The sequence below is a fragment of the Octopus sinensis genome, linkage group LG15 (assembly GCF_006345805.1).
Source record: "Octopus sinensis linkage group LG15, ASM634580v1, whole genome shotgun sequence".
Taxonomy (NCBI): domain Eukaryota; kingdom Metazoa; phylum Mollusca; class Cephalopoda; order Octopoda; family Octopodidae; genus Octopus; species Octopus sinensis.
This window is the reverse complement of record NC_043011.1, coordinates 13,372,515-13,393,476: the sequence shown is the minus strand read 5'-3', so window position 1 is coordinate 13,393,476 and position 20,962 is coordinate 13,372,515. Positions and strand designations below refer to the sequence as shown.

General features: G+C 34.6%; 1 protein-coding gene and 1 long non-coding RNA gene across 4 annotated transcripts in view; both read right to left on the bottom strand.

The window, feature by feature from the left end:
- Positions 1-642: 642 nt before the first annotated feature.
- Positions 643-20,962, bottom strand: part of LOC115219730 (cytoplasmic aconitate hydratase) — an 85,356-nt gene continuing 65,036 nt past the window's right edge. For all 3 annotated transcript variants that reach the window (XM_029789951.2, XM_029789950.2, XM_029789952.2), the window contains 13 exons: positions 20,474-20,602; positions 18,962-19,109; positions 18,615-18,750; positions 18,394-18,478; positions 18,036-18,192; positions 17,375-17,439; positions 15,639-15,698; positions 12,951-13,055; positions 11,695-11,837; positions 7,362-7,509; positions 3,269-3,391; positions 1,868-2,053; positions 643-1,158 (listed from right to left, as the gene is read on the bottom strand). In XM_029789951.2, the coding sequence (XP_029645811.1) occupies positions 1,048-1,158; positions 1,868-2,053; positions 3,269-3,391; positions 7,362-7,509; positions 11,695-11,837; positions 12,951-13,055; positions 15,639-15,698; positions 17,375-17,439; positions 18,036-18,192; positions 18,394-18,478; positions 18,615-18,750; positions 18,962-19,109; positions 20,474-20,602 (1,596 nt within the window). In that variant the 3' untranslated portion in view covers positions 643-1,047. The remainder of the gene's footprint in view (positions 1,159-1,867; positions 2,054-3,268; positions 3,392-7,361; positions 7,510-11,694; positions 11,838-12,950; positions 13,056-15,638; positions 15,699-17,374; positions 17,440-18,035; positions 18,193-18,393; positions 18,479-18,614; positions 18,751-18,961; positions 19,110-20,473; positions 20,603-20,962) is intronic.
- On the bottom strand, positions 10,245-11,206 carry LOC118766211. Its single transcript, XR_005002116.1, has 2 exons — positions 10,764-11,206; positions 10,245-10,336 (listed from the first exon to the last, which is right to left on the bottom strand). It is a non-coding gene; the product is annotated as an uncharacterized LOC118766211 (long non-coding RNA).

The following is a 20,962-nucleotide window of genomic DNA, read 5'->3' as shown; positions in this document are numbered from 1 at the left end:
CACAAACGCCGACCAGGCCCGGCGATTTGAGGCTAACGACCGCGTGATCTCCAACCACTCCTTATTCCAGCGGCGAACGCCGTAGATATGGGGGTCGATGGTTGGGTTCCAGATCAGCCTTGACCGTCATCAGCCAGGTTTTTCGTTGTCCACCACAACGCTTTCGCCAACCCTGAAAGGGGAGCTGGGACAATTGCTTTGTAGATGAATTCTCCTGGTGACAAATACACCTCTCAGGTTGTCTCTTTATGAGTGGACTAAAAAGAGACATCTATGTTATACTTAGCAACTTTGATACCTCTATGGTGGCTGATATCACAATTGACAAATAATGCTTCCTTTCTCAATTCCAACTCAATTTCTAATGTGTTTACATTAAGATGGTGAGAAAACCAGAAAATTTAAAACAATCTAAGAAAAATGAATTACTGTGATTTTTTTATAAACAGAACACAATGGCAATACCATGATTTGAGTTCATTAACTTTGGGTCCGTTTCAAGAAAGAAAAATCTTGTTTCAATTTGCAGGTCTCTCCAACTCATTTTAACATATCTGTATTAACCATTCATGTAAATATGCTACATACAAAAAAAAAGGAAAAAATAAAAGATTTAAAAAAACCAAACAAAATGACAAAATAAATGAAATATTAAATTTTATTAAAAAGTAGTCAGAGACCGGGATGTTGGACACTATCCATACATTGATCCTTCTGATAGCTAAAACAGGATTTTTTTTTTCAGCCTTAGACAGGATTTTTCTAGATGACCAATGTATTGATTACTGTATGTAGATATAATATTTTAAACAGTAGCATCAATAATGGCAACCTTCCTAACTGTAAACCAGTGTTAGTGAGTCTACTTAAGCATAACAAACATATTACTAATGTTACCCCATCAATAAAGGACAGGTTTGGATTAATTTATTTAAAATCTCAGAAGGCACTCGACTATCTATTACTGCTCACAAAGCAGTTTTCGAAGTAGTAATCGCCTCAATGAGATCCAGTAGAAATAAATGTCTCTATCCTTTCGAGTCAACATCATAGCATACCACGTATCATGTAGTTCAAGATGCCACCGTTCAAAAAGTATGTGCACTCCACATCCGTGTCGAATCGTAAAAGCACCTCAAATGTCTTTCCAGTACTCAGCTGCAAATAAGAAAAAAATAAAAAGTATAACAAACAATCAATGGAAATATGCAATCATAAGCACGGAAAACGGACGTTAAACGATGATGATGATGATAAAGTAAGTGTATAGAAATGAAATACATAAAAAAAAATTTTACATCAGAAAAAGCACAAATAATTCTTTAACCCTTTTGATATTAACCCAGCTGAGACAACCTCAAGTTCTAAGATAAACTTACTACTGTTTTAAAGTGGTCTAAATTATGATCTTCCATCAAAATTTTATGCTAAATATATGCCAGCTTAATAATTAGTTATTTTACTAAATACTTCATTATTTTAAAGATTAATTGAAACAAAGGCAGCATGTAGGAGGCACCATTCAAGCGGGATCGTTACCAGCATCGCCTTACTGGCACCTGTGCCATTGGCATGTGTAAAAAATTCGAGCGAGGTCGTTGCCAGTACCACCTGACTGGCCCCCGTGCCGGTGGCATGTAAAAGCACCTATTACACCCTCAGAGTGGTTGGCGTTAGGAAGGGCATCCAGCTGTAGAAACTCTGCCAGATCAAGACTGGAGGCTGGTGCCATCCAACCCATGCTAACATGGAAAGCGGACGTTAAACGACGATGATGATGATGATGAAAGGCAGCATATGTTAACAGAAATATGGTAACAAAAGGAATAAATGAAAATCTAGGTGAAAAAGACATGACGATACTTACTTCAACGGTTGTTGTTAGTTGAGGTTTTATTTCTGATGGTACAGTAATTGTATATTGTTCTTTTCCAGTCAGGCCAAGGGATTCAGCTGATTCACCTGGCAAATATTGCAGAGGAATGATACCCATCCCAATAAGATTACTGCGATGAATTCGTTCAAAGCTTTCAGCTAGCACAGCACGGACACCCTAGATGTATAGATAAAAGGAGAACATTACATATTATTCAACACAGACTAACTACGTTGGTTAACATGGGAAAATGCTGCAGAAACATACATTTATATTATTCCATATTTGAACAGATTAGAAGAATGTGAAGATTCAGATGGTTGAGCATGTAATTCAATTACCTAACTAAAACAATGTACAGTTCTATATTTAAGAGATGAATTATGTACATTATTTACATTTGACAGATATTTGTCCTCAACTTGTTTGTTGTTAGCACAACGTTTCGGCTGATATACCCTCCTTCATCAGGTGTCTTGGGGGAAATTTTGAACCTGGGTTCTCATTCCTAAGGTATTTTTCAATGTACTTATTATTATTATTATTCAGGTCTCAGCCTGGAATCGAACTCGGAATTTTGGGGTTTGATTCCAGGCTGTGACCGGGATAATAATAATAATAATAATTACATCGAAAAATACCTTAGGAATGAGAACCCAGGTTCGAAATTTTCCCAAAACACCTGATGAAGGCCTAAGAAAGCATAAGAAATTTTCAAATGAAAGATAAATAAATATCCAATTTGATTCATTTAGGGATGGTAGGGTTAGTATGAGTTAGTAATCCATCAAAATCATTGATCTCACAACTTTCAAAAGAAAGGATAAATTAAAAGTTGGAGTGTACATTAAGCTAACAGCCAATCAAATCATCAACTACAAAAGGTGGACAGTCACCATATTCAATCTCTAACAGAGAATGTTTATAATAAATCTATTAAATTCAAAGTGGATGAGGAGAGAATTATTGATTACAATAGATAAGTTAAGATTCAGAAATTCTTATCAACAATAATAGTGACCTATGCCTTGCCATTCTCCATATGCCAGCATTGTAAAATAATGTCATGGATTAAACATTGTCAATGGTTATGTCTGCTGTGCAGTTCATTGTGTAAAAGATCAGAGGAATAAGTATCATACTTGGAAACAAGCAAGGGTTGGGGACATGAGGGGCATCCAGCTATAGAATATTGCTTCAATTTAGTCTCATCCAACTCATGCCAGCATGGAAAAAACAGCTGTAAAAATGATCATGAAGAAGATGATGATGAGGACACTGACTGAATACTTTTGTTATACTTTCAAAAAACAAAACAAAAAAAAAAACCCCAGAGATTAACAGGTGGATTCATAATAAACACGGCAATTGAAGCAAAACTTGTCAACTTACCAGCATTGAAGGCCCTTTAGCTGCCCAGTCTCTGGAAGAACCAGAACCATATTCTTTTCCTGCTAATATGATAACACTATCATTGGTTTGCTTATATTTTTCAGCTGCATCAAATACATCCATCTGAAGAAGATAAAAAAAACGTATTTTATACATAAGGTCTCATTAAAATTACAGCTAAGATTAGAAAATAATTTTTTCCTAAAAACTTATGGGGCAATCCAACTCTAGAGATAACTCTCATTTCAGTTTGAAAAGACATGTTTAAAGTGCACCAGGGTTGCTTATCTAATTCCTGAATGTGATATTATAGTGGATTTTAATCATTTGTATTTAAGGATTAAAAAAAAATACTGACATAATATACATCCTACAAATTACATGGAATTGGGTAATGTAATTTCTGATTCAAAAATCTATGGTAGTTTGAAGACCTGCAAGGGTTTTGAATTTGGAATCTTAGAATAAATTAAAAGAATAAATTCTTTTTTTAAATACTTTAACCCTTTAGTGTTCGCATTATTCTGCCAAAATTAATCCTTTTTTATCCACATTGTTTTGAACTAATCATGCATTAATCTTGTAGCTATGAGATTTTGATGAGGTAGCTGTTAATTTTTAAAACTATATTGTAGGGTTGGTGTGAGAGACCAGATCTGGCCAGTTTGAACATAAAACAGGTAGAATATTTTGGCTGGATTTGGCCAGTTTAAATGCTAAAAGGTTAAATACCAGGACTCAAAAGTTACCAAAAACCAACCACAATGCCCATATTAAATGGAATTCAATGCAAAGTAACCATTTAAACTAAGATAAATTTTATTGCTAATATAATAAAAACACTTGCATATTGGGAAATCTAGAATAAAACAGATTTTTAAGTAAACTGTAAAACTTTGGTATATTTCTTCAGTAGTTCTTTTATAGCAATAGCCACACTTACATGTATAACTTTTACAAAAATGTACAAGTATTGTATATTTTATTGTAGCTAAAAGAATCTTAAGTCACCTCCTACTAAAGGGAGTCTTTTTTTCCTCCCATTATTTTGCAAGTTATTTGACAACATTCACTTGTGCCAGTGTCGTGAAACAAGCACCCAGCACACTCTGTAAAGTGGTTGGCATTAAGAAGGACAGCCAGCTGTAGAAACCATGCCAAAGCAGACATTGGAGCCCAAAGCAGTGCTATGGTTCATTGGATCCTGTCAAACAGTCCAACCAATACCAGCATGGAAGATGGACATTAAACGATGATTACGAAAATGGCATTCTGAGACACTGGTTAGGGCATGCTTAAAACATTTGAAACCTATCTCACTTGTATCACACAGAAAGGTAGAGAAAGACACAGAACTTGTGTTGGCACTTACTCAAGAGAAATATACATTACAGATATGAAAAATAACCATTTAGGGATGTTAGCTCTAAGAATAATACACAGGGTTACAGAAACTGCTTGTCTTGAAGACAGGATGTGCAGTTATATACTACAATATCTAATGCTAAATACTCAGAGAATAGAAGTTAAAGAATTTGCCATTATAAACATATAATTTCAAACAAAATTACTGTTAGCTAACAAAGGTTGATATTCTTTTTAGTTATCCATAAAAAAAAAAGCTGTCTGCACATATATAGCTTTAATCACTAAACCTTATTCCAAGTAAAAAAAAACTAGGCATAAGATAAAAGAAGAGATACTGAGATTTTAAAATACATGTTTAACTACAGTCATCCTTAAAATTTTTTAAATTATATCCTCTGTGTGAAAAATCTGGCTACATACACGTTAGCATATGTCAGGTGCATACAATTGACAACACAGTTAATTAAGATTTATTCAGTGAGTTTTAATCAACACATGTTTACACGTGGAATCCATTAGATGAAGGCATTTTCAAAGTTTTGGCCGATAAAGTTGAACTGAAAAACCCTACAACGAGGCATGAATTGCACGAAGCCGTCTTGCAGTCTTGGGAAGAGCTATCTGAGCGTAAAATTTGTGGATGTATTCAACATCAAACTCGTGTTCGGCGTCAAATAGTTGACTGTCGTGGTGGTAACAGATTTGTGTAATAAATTTTGTGTTTATTTTTGTTTCATAATATATATTTTTTCGGATGCAGCCAGACTTTTCGCACAGAGGTATTTTGTTTTATTTTCTACTGATTTCAAGTGTCACAACATCCTTTTGTTGCCTTAAAGATTCATAAAACAATGCTGTAAAATGATGACAAGTCCAGCACTAATAACACTAACTGAACTAAAGAGAAACAAAAGACACATTCATCTTGCTTATAATAATTTCTGAGGAACTTTTGCAGAAAAGAGGTATACATGATTGAATCAACCTGATTATATTACTGGTACTTATTTTACTGATACAGAAGGGGTGAAAGGTGATGTCAACTCTGGCAAGATTTGTGTATATAATACCTTTATCTTCTCTCTTAGTCAGTGTCAATGTACGAGGTGGTATCAAAAGGTTCCTGGACTAGTTGTGTTTAATAAAAAAATAACTTATTTACCTAAGTTTTAATATCATCTCCTTCAAAATAGTCACCTTGCACCAGTTCCTGCATTCCTGCCACTTTTGGAATCTGGCCTGGAAATTGTTTTTTGTGAGTGCGATTTGCTCTTGATCTCAACAACAGTGTTAACCCTTTCATTACTGTATTTATTTTGAGATGCTCTGTGTTTCTTTCAATTATTGTAAATATAACAAAGAATTTAGTAAAATAACTTTGCTACCATTAAGCTAGTGTTAGGAACATAAATTGTGATTAAGGTTTGGTGGAAGATTTTAATTCAAAACTTAAGAAAAACAAGACATTTGTACTACAGAGCCAGAGGCGGTTTTGGCCGGGTTGGTAATGAAAGGGTTAAAACGGCAACCTTTGAGCTTGGTGACAGGTCGCGTTGTTGTAAAGAATCCAGTTCTTTGCGGCCCACAGATACAGTCGCTTTCACTAAATGTCCTCCCTCAAATGGTACAAAACATCATTGATTGTCCTCCAATGATCCTCATGCACAAACTGATGACTTTTTCTACATTTCCGGGGTGTGACGCTCGTGGCAAGTCTTCCAAGGATGTTCTTCCACTTTTGAAGCCCCAGTGTCACTTGAAACATTACATTTGATCCATTTCCTGGTCACCATAAGCTTGCCAAGCATGCTCAATGTTCCTGCAGCAGACTTCCCAAGCTTAATACAAAATTTCACATTGGCTCTTTTATTCCAACTTCTGTCCATGGCAAAAATTGCAAACTACATCATACATGTGATCACAAAAACACAAATTTCATAACCTGTAAAGTAAACACAGTGATGTCACGCAGCACGCTGCCTCATGGAGGTCACCTCTATCTCTCACTGCACATGCATCCATGTACTGCCACCTGTTGGTGCATTACAGAACTAGTCTGGTAAAATTTGGATACCATCTCATATATTCTTATTTCCATTTCATGAACACATAACTCAGAGAGCCTTTCTGTTTGACATTAACAGATAATCATACTCTATTTCAGATAATCAGACAGCTAATTTTAATATTATACCACACAAATCATCATCATCATCATCATTTAACATCCGTTCTCCATGCTAGCATGGGTTGGACGGTTTAACTGAGGTCTGGGAAGCCAGAAGGCTGCACTAGGCTCCAGTCTGATCTGGCAGTGTTTCTACAGCTGGATGCCCTTCCTAACGCCAACCACTGTGAGTGTAGTGGCTGCTTTTTACGTGCCAGGTGAGGTTGGCAATGGCCACAATTGGACTGGTGCTTTTTATGTGCCACCAGCACGGAAGCCAGTCAAGGCGGTGCTGGCATCAGCCACGTTCGGATGGTGCTTTTTACGTGCCACCGGCACAGGGATCACAACTGCAGTTTCCATTGATTTTTGATATTGGTGTACTTGACTCAGTGGATCTCCTCAAGCACAGGGTCGAAACGGTGTTTCTTTACTTGCCACCTGCACAGGAGTCAGTCCAGCGGCACTGGCAACTGCCGGGTGCCAGTCATAGGATTGGTTCAATTTCGATTCCAATTTATTAAATATTAAATCTATATAAGAAAAACAGTCACTCACCGTGGCTCCAGTTGGTATGTGTAGAGTTTTAGGTCCTGGTTTAGACATAAATTTATTGACAAGTCTTATATTTGCAAAAGTGCCACGAGCCATGACAGCATCGTTACCTCTGCGAGAACCATAAGAGTTGAATTCTCGAGGTTTCAGGCTACAAAAGAAAAAAATGTGAATCTTTATTACCACAAGCAATTTTCTTTATTAAAAAAAAAAAAGAAGAAAAAAAAAGAAGATAAATGTAAGAAAAAAATTAATTAAAAAAGTACTTAACAACAAACAGGCACAACAAAACTCAATAATACTGCTGCATTATAAATATTTGTTATGTTGGCATATTACTAGATGCAATAACATCTAATAATATACCAACATAACAACAAATATTTTTTTACTACTTATGCATCAAAAAATTAATCATTGCAAACCATACAAAAAAGTGAATTAAACTGACACACCAAACTGAAATTTACTGCTTTTTCCAAATTTAGTAATTGTTGTGATTTTTATCAGTTCTATGTACATAGATACAGACAACAGCAAATATACTTAACACCTGACTTCACTGAAAAAGTCATCTATATATATAAAACAAAGGATATGTGTGTGTAGTATGTATGTCTTTGTCACATATGTATATGTGTGTTTAATAATGTACGTAATGGGCACGTAAATACACACACACTCTGACATAAATCTAGTAAGAAAGACATACACACTAATATATGTGACGTTGTTGCCATTGTATAAAATGTCCTTTACTACCTCGTACATATCAAATGTGCAAACTCACAAAAGTAGAAAAATAAAAGTGAAATAACATTATATCACACAAGAAAGCAAATTTATAAACAGAAATTACAAACCCCATTTCAGCAGATAAATCAACTGATTTTCACCAAATTTTACACATATTACTTATGTGCCAAGGATGGTCAAGCACTATAACATTTTGCCCAGAGCTCCCGCATAAAGCAAGAAACCAGGGGAAAAGGTGTTTCACATGGGTTTTTCTCTAAAAATTAGTTTTTAACTAATTCTCTCCCTTTGATTTCTGCAGTTTTCAAATGATTCTCTTGCTTACGTATATTCTTTCTCACCTTCTCTAAGTTCCTCTCTAAGTCTATGTCTGTTTCATTCACTCACTCTCTCTGAAAATTGACTTCAGTCAATTTCAATTTTGTCATGCATAAATATCTTTGTCTTCACGCTTTTTGTATGTTCTCCCTACAACATTACCTTACTTATTTAAAATTTTTTTGCACTCTATCTATTTAGATACACTATTTACATTTCTCCCTCTATCGAAAACCGTTGTGATACAGCTAATAAGCCTTCATTACTAACCAATGAGAATTCAACCATGCCTCTGAGTGTAGATGTGTTAGAAAAAGATATCCTAATATGGCTCAAGATTTTTCCACTCGACTTTTCTTCTAGAGCTTTATCTGCTGAAATGGGGTTTGTAATTTCTGTTTACAAATTTACTTTCTTGCGTGATATAATATTATTTCACTTTTATTCTTCTACTTTTGTGTGTTTGCACATTTGATATGTACGAGGTAGTAAAGGACATTTTATACAATGGCAACAACGTCACATATATTAGTGTGTATGTCTCTCTTACTAGATGTATGTTCAATTAACAATTCATAATCATCGCAGCTGTTGCAAAGTATTTACAGTTTGCTTATATTCAGTTAACTCACACTGTTTACAAAAATATAGGCATACTACATGCATACAAAAATAATGTATAATGTTCATAATTCATAGCTTAAAATATTGTAAAAATATGTCACCAAAAAAAAAAACAAAAAAAAACAATTTCTCCAGAAACACCTATAAAGCAAGGAAGAGTGCAGAAAATCAAAGGCATGAGTCTCAAGAGATAAGGGACATGAGACTTTCTCAACATCAGTAAAGGCAAGCTGCAGCATGTCAGATGGAGTATCAGTACAGAAGGCACATGACACTTTCCAAAGATCAGCAAAGGCATGCTGTAGCATGTCTGATGGAGTCCCAAGAGAGAAGGGAGATGAGACTTCCCCAAGATCAGCAAAGGCATGCTGCACCACTTGATGCTGAATCATTAAAACAATGTTTAGCATGCCAGATTACATAGAGGTCCAATAAAATAGCTCTCAGAAACAAAGCACGTACAAATTCTTTTTTCACAACACCTGGAGCTGCTTTCAGATATGATCCATCCCATTCTTATAAAAATTATAATTCTGTCCAAATTGGTGTGCTAAACTCAAATTGTCGTTTAAGCAAATCTTTAAAATATTCTCCACAAATGTTTTATTATCAATGCTACTCTTTCCTATATCACCTGTTTCAACATAACTGTAATATACATATATATACACACACACACACACACAAACTGTGCCATTTTAATACCGAGCAATGCTGGGTATCTCTGCTAGTCTAAAATACAAAAATGAAAAAAAAAAAAGAAGAAAATAATAGACATAATCATCCTTGATACATCCGCCTATATTCTGAATTGTTCCAAGCGTCAAAAGCACAATACTCTTGTTTTGAAAATCTGAAAACTATCTCCCCCACTGACACTGGGGGACAAAATTACTGCAAAGAGGATTATAGGAGGACAGAACATATTCAACTGAAGCACAATCTCACCCACTTCAAAATAACTTCTACACTAAATTTTGAATGAAAATATTCTCGTCTAAAAGGTAAATCAAGTTCCCATTAAATACATCTTTTCTTTCTTTACCCAATCCAAATGATTTCAACTCAGTTTACAATACTAACAAAAATAATCTCAAACCTGTTCTCATTTCTTCTAATCAACTATTATTTCACATTTCTTTACATTTTCCTTTTTTTTTTTACTGTTGTCAAATTATACCTCATTTGTTTACTATTGTCAAATTCATAGGCCCAAATGATGTGTAAACTACCACCAGCAACAATTTGGCTGAAGATTAGCTCTAATTCTAATGAAATACCTATTTCTTTACTACCCACAAGAGGCTAAACACAGAAGGGACAAACAAGGACAGACAAATGGATTAAGTCAATTACATCGAACCCAGTGCATAACTGGTACTTAATTTATCAACCCCGAAAGGATGAAAGGCAAAGTCGACCTCGGCAGAATTTGAACTCAGAATGTAACGGCAGATGAAATACTTATTTCTTTACTACCCACAAGGGGCTAAATACAGAGAGGACAAACAAGGACAGACAAACGGATTAAGTCGATTATAACGACCCCAGTGCGTAACTGATACTTAATTTATCGACCCTGAAAGGATGAAAGGCAAAGTCGACCTCGGCAGAATTTGAACTCAGAATGTAACGGCAGACGAAATACAGCTACGCATTTCGCCTGGCATGCTAACATTTCTGCCAGCTCGCTGCCTTAAGAAATACCTGGGAGGAGAATAACAGAAGCTCACAACGGTAAGCTCTGTCACAGTGAAAAGGGGACACCAATTACAACAGCATTTTCATTCAAAACTGTTGAACTAAAACCATATTGAACCTGTCCGATATTAATCAGCAGGATTCACTAGACTCTGTCATATGTATATCAGATTTGTAAAACAAGAAAACTGAGTCCTGACGTTTTGTGCAGGATCTTATCTTGTTTTACATACTGAAGAGTAAATGGTTTATATATCAAATGTTTAGCTCAAAATTATCTATAAAGTTACATACAATATAAATCCAAGCCACATAAAAATCATAGCACTTGATAGATTTATTACTAACTTGTGATACAAATCAACTATTTCGCAATATCTAAGTCATAAATGCTATGTTATTTAGTACTGAGGTTGCTAACTACTTGACTACCAAACCAAATAGTAATCAAACTAGCACTATGACCAAGCAATGCCGGGTCATAGTGTTAGTGCATGCATATAGAGCTGTGTGCATGCACACATACACGCGAGTACTGTCCAAATCTCCGACCAATCACGTACAGCTACCTGGTATTCAATTGGGCATTTTGATTGGGTTTTGGATGGAAAATTCACAAAAAAGTCACTTCTATTGATTTTTTAATGGCCTTGCAGGGTAACTGGGGAAATGTAAAGATGTGCACAACTACCCTTGGACGGTTTTGAATGACCATAGAAAGTGCGAGCCCTCTAATTGAAAAATTGTGGATTTGTATAAAGGACACACACAGACATTTTGCCGTTTATATATGTAGATTACGTGGAGATCTGTATAGAGAGGAATAAGCTTCGATAAAGTTATAAAATATTAGAACTACAAAAGCAGAGAGGTGAACAACAAGCAAGACAGGAAACATGTTTTCTTCAAAAATTAGACAAAAACAAAATATACCTACTTTAAAGAAGCTAAGTAACGAGCAGCAGGTGAATTTCTAGCAATGCTACCAGCTGGAGATATATGGTCTGTAGTAACAGAGTCTCCAAAATTCATAAGGACATAGGCATTTTTAATGGAATCAATAACAGGAAGTTCTTTAGTCTGGAAAAAAAAAAGTTGTTAAAATATAATCCTGAAATTGTGTAAAGTTAATAATTAATAATTTTTAAAAAAACAATCAAAACATTTTCATTGATTTAAAGTGACAGAATCCAATCCAAAATTACCTACATCATAACACGGTCTGTAAGCAACATTCAGTATTCTGAATGTTGCTTACCAACCACATGGTTCTGGGTTCAGTCCCACGGCGTGGCACTTTGGGCAAGTGTCTTCTACTATAGCCTCGGGCCGACCAAAGCCTTGTGAGTGGATTTGGTAGACGGAAACTGAAAGAAGCCTGTCGTATATATGTGTGTGTTTGTGTGTCTGTGTTTGTCCTCCCAACATCGCTTGACAACCGATACTGGTGTGTTCATGTCCCCGTAACTTAGCGGTTCGGCAAAAGAGACCGATAGAATAAGCACTAGGCTTACAGAGAATAAATCCTGGGGTCGATTTGCACGACTAAAGGCGGTGCTCCAGCATGGCCGCAGTCAAATGACTGAAACAAGTAAAAGAGTAAAGAGTATTCAAAATAATCAAAGTCAATCTCTTAATTTCTGCTTCTTGCAATATCACCAATAGTATGGCTGTTACTATTATAAAGGAAATGGTGGTTCAAGAATACCCAAGCTGTTTAATATTAAAGGAACAGTTGATTTATAGAAAGTTATGCTGTATGTATAAAGTGAAGCTGGAAGACAATGAGATCGATTCTTTTCTGTTTAAGAGCATAGTTGATAGGGATCTGAATTTAAGAAACTTTCCTTTAAAAACTAAACATCTACAATCAAAATATTTTCATCTGATACTTTTGTGAAATAGAAGGTAAACCCATAGTAATCTGGTTCCAAGTTCCAGTTGTTATTTCCTTTCATTTACAATGTTGAGACTAAAACATTACTAGTCAACTTTTACCGATCCATTTAAGTTTGCAAGGCTAATCACCTATCGAAAAATATATCTGATTATGAGAAATCTAAAACTGATTTTCACATACATAACTCAAAATATATATAATATATAATATAAATTTTGAGAAGATAATTGTGAACACATCTATCATAGGGTAATTTTATAATTTCAATGCATATAGATAAAATTATAACGTACCATGTTATCAAAAAATGGAGGGGATTTAATGTATGATGACCTTGGATTCCAAGGGTACAATAAATCATCAGGTGTAGCAAGTTTATTCCAACGGTCATTACCAGTCTAAAATTGAAACAAAATGTAAGACAGGTTTTAATATAACAAGGTTAAAAAATATTACCTAGATTTTAGAAAACATTGGTATATGCAAATAAAAGAACAAAGAGTAATATACATTACTTGAAAAAAAAAAGGATATGAAAACTTTACAAATTATGTATATATATATAATACATAAATAATTTATTGTAGTTTTGTTAGTATTTTTTAAATATCTCTATTATAAATATTTGAAGTTTGCCTATTAAGTTTACTTATATGGAAATACACAACAAAGTTTTTTGACTTGTATCAACAAAATAATCTATAAGTACCGTAAATCCACGAGGATAATCCGCATTTTCCCCCCAAAATTTAAAGATCAAAATCCCTAGTGCATACTATATACGAGGTTAAAAATGGAAATTATTTTCTGAGCAATGTCCAAGTCTCTATTTGCTGTCTGGCAATGTTTATTCAGACGCATTTTGTGATGTCGGGTGCGAAAATACCTTAAATCATCCATAACTTGCAGTTAGCAACATTTATTAAACGTTATTACTGTTATTTCTTTATTTTCTGCAAACAAAATGCACAAAAAAGCTACACGTTTGCATTATGTTATATATATATATATACAATAATAATAAAGGACGTTACCGTATACATTTTTACAACGTTATATAGACCTCCTTGACTCAAGTTAGAGAAGGGATGCATATTATACACAAGGTTTAGGTTTTCCAGAGGTACAGCCCCCTAAAAATCCCCTGCGTATTATACTCAAGGGTGGACTTTACTTGAGGATTTACAGTAAGCAAAAGATTAGTCATGATTCCACTGCAGGTAAGCAGGGCACCCAAACACTGCCATTATGTGATTAAAGCAGGTTTTGAATAATTCAGGCACAAAACATACTTCAGTAAAAAAAACTTGGCTTTTTATAAATATTCTTTTTAATATAAACTTACAGTAAGACTTCCAGCTTTGTAAAAACAAAATTACCTAACTAAATAATGTAAATTATTAGATTATACAAAAATATAGCTAACAATTTTGCATTTTTGGCAAATGTCAGAGAAATACAACATCTTTGAATATGGCTTTGTCAAGTGTTTCTTAATGAGTTGCTGATTAGTTACTCAGCCATATCTAACCCAAACATTCTATTTTATGTTTGAAATGTCAAGATCTGGCTTCTTACACCTACCCTACAATGCCATTCTAAAGATATACAATCACATCATCAAAATCTACAAGATAATGCATAATTATTTCAATAAATAAGTATTACATTTATTGGAGTGATTTGAATTCTACGGAGTTAGTCAGATTACATAGCATGATTTTTTAAAAATCTCAGCTCAATAATATTATAGAGAGGAAAATTACAGCTAATAAATTAGGTGAGTTGCAAAGACTAAAAAGAAATAGGACAAGCATGCTCCAATGGATGTGTAATGTTAATGTGCATGAATCCAAATCCAAAAGTGCACTAGAAAGAATGCTGCACTGGTAGGATCATGTGATGCATATGGAGATGCACTACTAAGTAAAGAAGTGGCAAGCACTTTAAGTTAGTTGAAGCTGTGGAAGGAAACTAAAGAAAACATATGAAGTGGTAAAGGCTGACCTGAAGAGGCAGTATCTGACAGAAGTGACTAGGGGCTGTACTGATGGTGGTATGTGTGTGGTAGTGCAGCAAACCTGCCGACCCATGGCCAAATGTACCCTGACATGACTGTAGTGTTTAAAGGCTGAGATATTTTGCACCATACCAAGCCGATATTTACTACCCCTCAAGGCAGAAACGTTAGCACGCCGGGCGAAATGCGTAGCCATATTTCGTCTGCCGTTACGTTCTGAGTTCAAATTCCTCCGAGGTCGACTTTGCCTTTCATCCTTTCGGGGTCGATAAATAAAGTACCAGTTTTGCACTGGGGTCGATGTAATCGACTTAATCCCTTTTTCTGTCCTTGTTTGTCCCCTTGTGGGCAATAAAGAAATATATATTTACTACCCCTACCTCACCTTATATTTTTATCCCCCACCATCTACTATTGTTTTCCCACTCTTCATCTTCCTCTTTATCATTCATAACCATGCATCATTAATTTCCCCATCACCTGTTTTAACTGCATCATCCTCACCCTTCTGACTCCCTTGCTTCTCCCTAAACCTATATATAAGAGACTGCAATGAATCACACTCATCCTCTCTAGCTAGTACACTCAAACTTTGCTTCTGTACTGTCAACCATCACTCCCTTTACTCTGAGCCATTTCTATTGCCCACCTCCAAATAAGTCTGCTTTTCTCATTATATTCTTGCATCTTTTACCCATCCATTCTGGTTTTTCTGATATTATTACTCTGTCTTTCCTATTCCCCTCTCTGGTCACCTGAGCAAATGTACATACATTGGGTTATTGAGTACTCTCTATCTTTATTATGTACAAGGTACTCTCTCCCTCCTCTGCTGGTCGCTCAAGATCCCTCCCTTTTATAGGGACTGGTGAACTAAACATCCTGCAATGTGGGAACTATGGAAATTCTTAACATAAAAACTGAAGTAGATTAAAAAAAAAAAAATCACAGCTATACTCACTGTTATTTTTGAATAGACTTCTTTGAACATAGCTGGAATTACATTCTTCTTTTCAACAACCTAAAAGTTTAAAATATTTCAAGATTAAAATTCTTAGAACAAAGGTAAAGTGTTTTGAATTCAAAGATGTAAAAATTTCATTAGATTCTCACCAATTTTCAAAGTCTCATTTATCGTTAGTAACCAGTTTCCAACATCATAACTACAAACTTGCATTATCTATTTATATCAATTTCAAATGCTCAAGAAAATGCTCAACTAAAAATCAGTCAATTTCTAAAATTTTACAATTCTTTTTTATAACTGAAGCAATCCATACATACCCTAAATTTCAAATAATGAGATGTGAAATAAAAACAGTTGGGCATATCTTGATAAAACTGGCAAAAATAGAACACTAAAAAATAATGAAAGTTTACCTAAAGTAAATTGAAACGCCTATAAAAAGAAAGCGACTTTTATAGATTACCCTGGTACTGATTTAAAAGTGAAGAAAGAAATTAAAAAGGGTGGAGGGATCATTAATACAATCTGTACCAGAGTGACTTTTTTATATGTATTAAACTGAGATGCTTAATTATTACACCTTAACTATCAATTAAATAATATTAAAATTCCAAATATCTTAATGACTTTGATACAATGAACCAATTCACAACTACCATTAGAGAAATGGCACTACTGTGGTTTTTTACATCTGCTTTTTCTATGCTGGTATGGGTCGAAGCACCATTCTACAGCCAGATGCGCTTCTGGCAATCAATCCTTATTTGATTTTCAAATAAGATATTTCTGCTGCACTCATCTTTACATGAGACCAGCATAAACTGCTGAGCTACAGGATCATCATCATCATTTAACGTCCGTTTTCCATGCTAGCATGGGTTGGATGGTTCGACCGGGGTCTGGGAAGCTGCACCAGGCTCTAGTCTGGTTTGGCAATGTTTCTACAGCTGGATGCCCTTCCTAACGCCAACCACTCTGAGAGTGTAGTGGATGATTTTTATGTGCCAGGGTAGGTTGGCAAATGGCCACGATCGGTTGGTGCTTTTACGTGTCACCGACACAGACGCCATCAAGGATGTGTAGCTTAAAGGAGACACAAAACACATCACTTGCTGAAACAGTGTCAATGAGAAAACACAGAGATAAAAGCAGTCTTACATATTAAATTTCATTTACCAGACACTGTAAATTAAATTTAATGATAAGTTCAAAGCTATAATAAAGGACACACACAAGGTAGCATGCAGTGGAATAGAACCCCAAACCATATGATTGTGAAGTAAACTTCATAATTACATAACCACTAAGGTGGTGAGCTGGCAGAACTGTTAGCTCGCCAGGAAAAATGCTTGGCAGCATTTTGTCCATCCTTATAATCTGAGTTCAAATTTCACCAAAACTGACCTTGTCTTTCATCCTTCTGGGGTCAGTAAAGTTAAGTACCAGTTGATGTAATCAACTTAGTCCCTTCCCTAAAATTACTGGACTTGTACCAAAATTTGAAGCCATAATTACATAAACGATTAGCAGGAGAGTAACAGTAGAGCATTTTTAGAATCTAATGAAGTCTATAAAATATTTTTGGATTAGATATGTATTTTGCAGCATAGTATATTGTTGTGTGTTTCATTAAACGATGCAGAACAAAACTAATTGTTATTACTTTATAAAACAACTTCTATGTTGGGTACTATTACATCAATAAAATAACAAAAAAAGGTTTTAATCACCTGGATTTCATTTCGGGTAGGCCATATGTCTTTGAGGTATATTGGTTTTCCATCAGCATTATAACCTATGAATTATTTTACAGAAGATAAACTTCATTTAGAAATATAGTTTAATTCTTTAGTATGTAAAGTAGTTATGAAAATACTTGAAATACTGAGTCCAAAAATAAATTAGTATTCTATTATAAAACTGATTCACAAACATTGTGAAATAAGTTCACAATACAAATGAAACATCATAATTCTACAAATCAACTTAGCATTTCAACCCTCCAGGGTTCACCAAATACAATATGCATTACAATAAATATAAATAACTTATAGACTCAGCATACTGGTACTGTTGAGAATTTTTATCATCATCATCATCATCATCACGGACGCTAAACGATGATGATGATGATGATGATAAAAATTCTCAACAGTACCAGTATGCTGAGTCTATAAGTTACTTGATAAATTTCATTAGGTAACTATGTCTTAGTAAAACACCAGTTCAACAAAGTTATTGCAACCACTAATTCCATCTTTCAAAATCAATAATTTCTAAAATATTCATGCTGAATTCACCTTTTAAGTAAGTTTACCAATAAACTAAATGAATAAAAATAGCAGCTTAGGCTTAAATGTAGCAAGTATATGAAGTGAAAACTCCAATTACCTAATGGTTCTGTTTCAAAGTCTATGCAGATAGTTCCAGCTAAAGCATAGGCAATCACTAAGAGAGGCGAAGCTAAGAAGTTGGCTCGAGTAAGTGGGTGAACACGTCCCTCATAGTTTCTGTTTCCAGATAGCACACCGACAGCCACCAAATCACCCTGTGAAATAAGACAATACATTTTGAACACTGAAATAATTTTACATTCACAAAACATATTTTTAGTTATGTTTTCTTTCATTTTTATGACATTTAAGAATAAAACAACAATTTCCTAACTGACACTGGACAAATTTGTTAGAAAGGAGAAAGGCAAAAGCTTAGAAACCTCAGTTACAAGTAAGTGGGAAAGAGGACAAACCTTTTCAATAGCTGTAGATACTTCATCAGACAATGGGCCACTGTTTCCAATACAAGTCATACAACCATAGCCAACAATATTAAATCTGAATATGAAACACAAAGACAATATCTTAAACATAATAATACTCCCATTGTTACTATTTTTATGTCTGGATGAATTTTTATTTGAGGAAAATTAATGTAGATTGGAAATAGTCTCTTTATGTTCATAAAGCTTACCCTAATTCTTCTAGATAAGGTATAACACCACTTTCTTTGAGGTAATAGGTAACTACACCACTGCCAGGGGATAAGCTGGTTTTGATGTAAGGAAGTACTTTTAAACCAGCATCCACTGCCTTTTTAGCCAATAAACCTTTAAAAAAAAAAAAGAGATAAAGAAAAAAGTTTCATTCAGTAAATTTTACATAAAAATAATAATAATAATATCAATTTAAAATGTAGAGAAGAAACAAAATAATTTACCAAATAATGAGTTGTAAAGTAACCATTAATTTTAACATCATGAAGGGCTAAAAATTAAATTATTTCTTAAAACACAAATATAATTAAAATTTCAAACTAACCTGCTCCTAGCATAACAGAAGGGTTGCTGGTGTTAGTACAACTAGTTATGGCTGCCATAACAACAGAACCATGACTTAAAATTTCTTCTTTACTTTCAAACTCAAATGGAATGGTTATATCTAATTTATCAGGAGGAATCTGGAAACCCTGCAGAACAGAAATGAAAGAACTCATTAACTTCATTTAGCCTTTCGTTTTTTTTTTCTTAATTGTTAAATTAATTTAATTGTTACGCGTGTCTAAAATTATTCGTTTTGTTTTTGTTTTGAGATACAAGTGTATTGTTTAAACTATTTTCCATTGCTTAAGAAAAACAAAAAAACGAAAGGCTAAAACGAAAGCAATGGAAAATAATTTAAACAATTAACAAACAAAATAATTCTATAATTTTATACACACGCTTTCCGAACGTAAACATAACAGTGACAGGATGTTGTCTCAGTTTTAGACACAGCAAATGATTTTAGCTAAATAGAGGCGATCGATTGGTTAAAATTCGAAAAATTAAACTTACAAATTACAATTTTCTCAAGAAAGCTAAGAGAAAAAATGTTTTATTTTAACACATTCTACCAGTATACGAAGTTTAAAAGTGTTTAGTTAACTAGAAATTGTGTTGAAAACTGCCGTTCAAACCGAAAAGATCCCTTTTATGTACAAATGACAATGGATTTGTTCAAAACTTTGGTAGCATCTTGCTGTGCCTCAATGTTTATGTTTTACATCATGAGATTCAACATTGTAAACATGTAAAGTTTAAGATTGTAAGCATTTATTTATTAATTTGGATTCTTTCTTCACCAAGGAAAGGCATACACATAGGCATAAAGATACATAGATAAAAATGTGTGTATAGGTGTATCTCTTTCTCTCTCTCTCTCTCATATATGGAGAGAGAGAGAGAGAGAGGAGAAAGAGGGAGAGCAATGAATATCTACAACAAAATTCTTATGTGGTTTACAAATAGGCTATTTTGGACGTATGACTGAGGGCTGGCAAACCAAATGGCTGCACCAGACTTCAATCTTGATCTAGCAGAGTTTCTACAGCTGGATGCCCTTCCTAACGCCAACCACTCCGAGAGTGTAGTGGGTGCTTTTACGTGCCAGTCAGGCGGCACTGGCAACGACCTCGCTCGAATCTTTTACACATGCCATTGGCACGGATGCCAGTAAGGTAATGCTAGTAATGATCACGCTCGAATGGTGCTTTTTACGTGCCACCGGCACAGGGGCCTGATAGCCGCTCTGGCAACGGTCATGCTCGGATGGTGCTCTTAATACCCTACTAACATGGGGCTCGAGTGCCAGTAATGCGACGCTGGTAACGATCATGCTCGAATGGTGCCTTTTAACTATGACTGGCACGGAAGCCAGTTAGCCGCTCTGTCAATGATCACACTCGTATGGTACTCACTGCACCCCGCTAGCACGCTATTTACATATAAGTAAATAATGAAAGGTTAAAATAGAAACAGTCTTATGTATGAAGTAATTTTATATGAGATTTACCTTGAAACCAGCTGGTGATGTCAAACAGTTCTTGAAATCTTCTTTCATATTTGTCACTAATACCTTGTCATGAGGACGCTTGGGTCCTGAACAGCACGAACTTACTGTGCTCAAATCCAATTCATAATACTGTTTAAGTAAAATAATAAAAACAAAAAAAAAAAATCACTAACATACATTTTCCCATACACATATGTGAAATTAATTTTGTAACAACAAATGTTTATCAAACTATAATTTTGAACTCAATATTATGTAAGCACCATAATGTAATCTAGACAAGATAATCATTCTAAGATCTTGCAGTTATGGTTAGACTAGGTTTTGCTGATAATGACTAATAAAAATATGACAAAAGCCATTTACTGTACCACAAAAAATCATGTGCACTCTCCACTGCATTCTATATTCCACTGAATTTAATTAAAATATCAGAGTGGTCTCCCCTATCTTTTTGTCTTTTTTTGTTATGAAGAAGTCCTATACTTT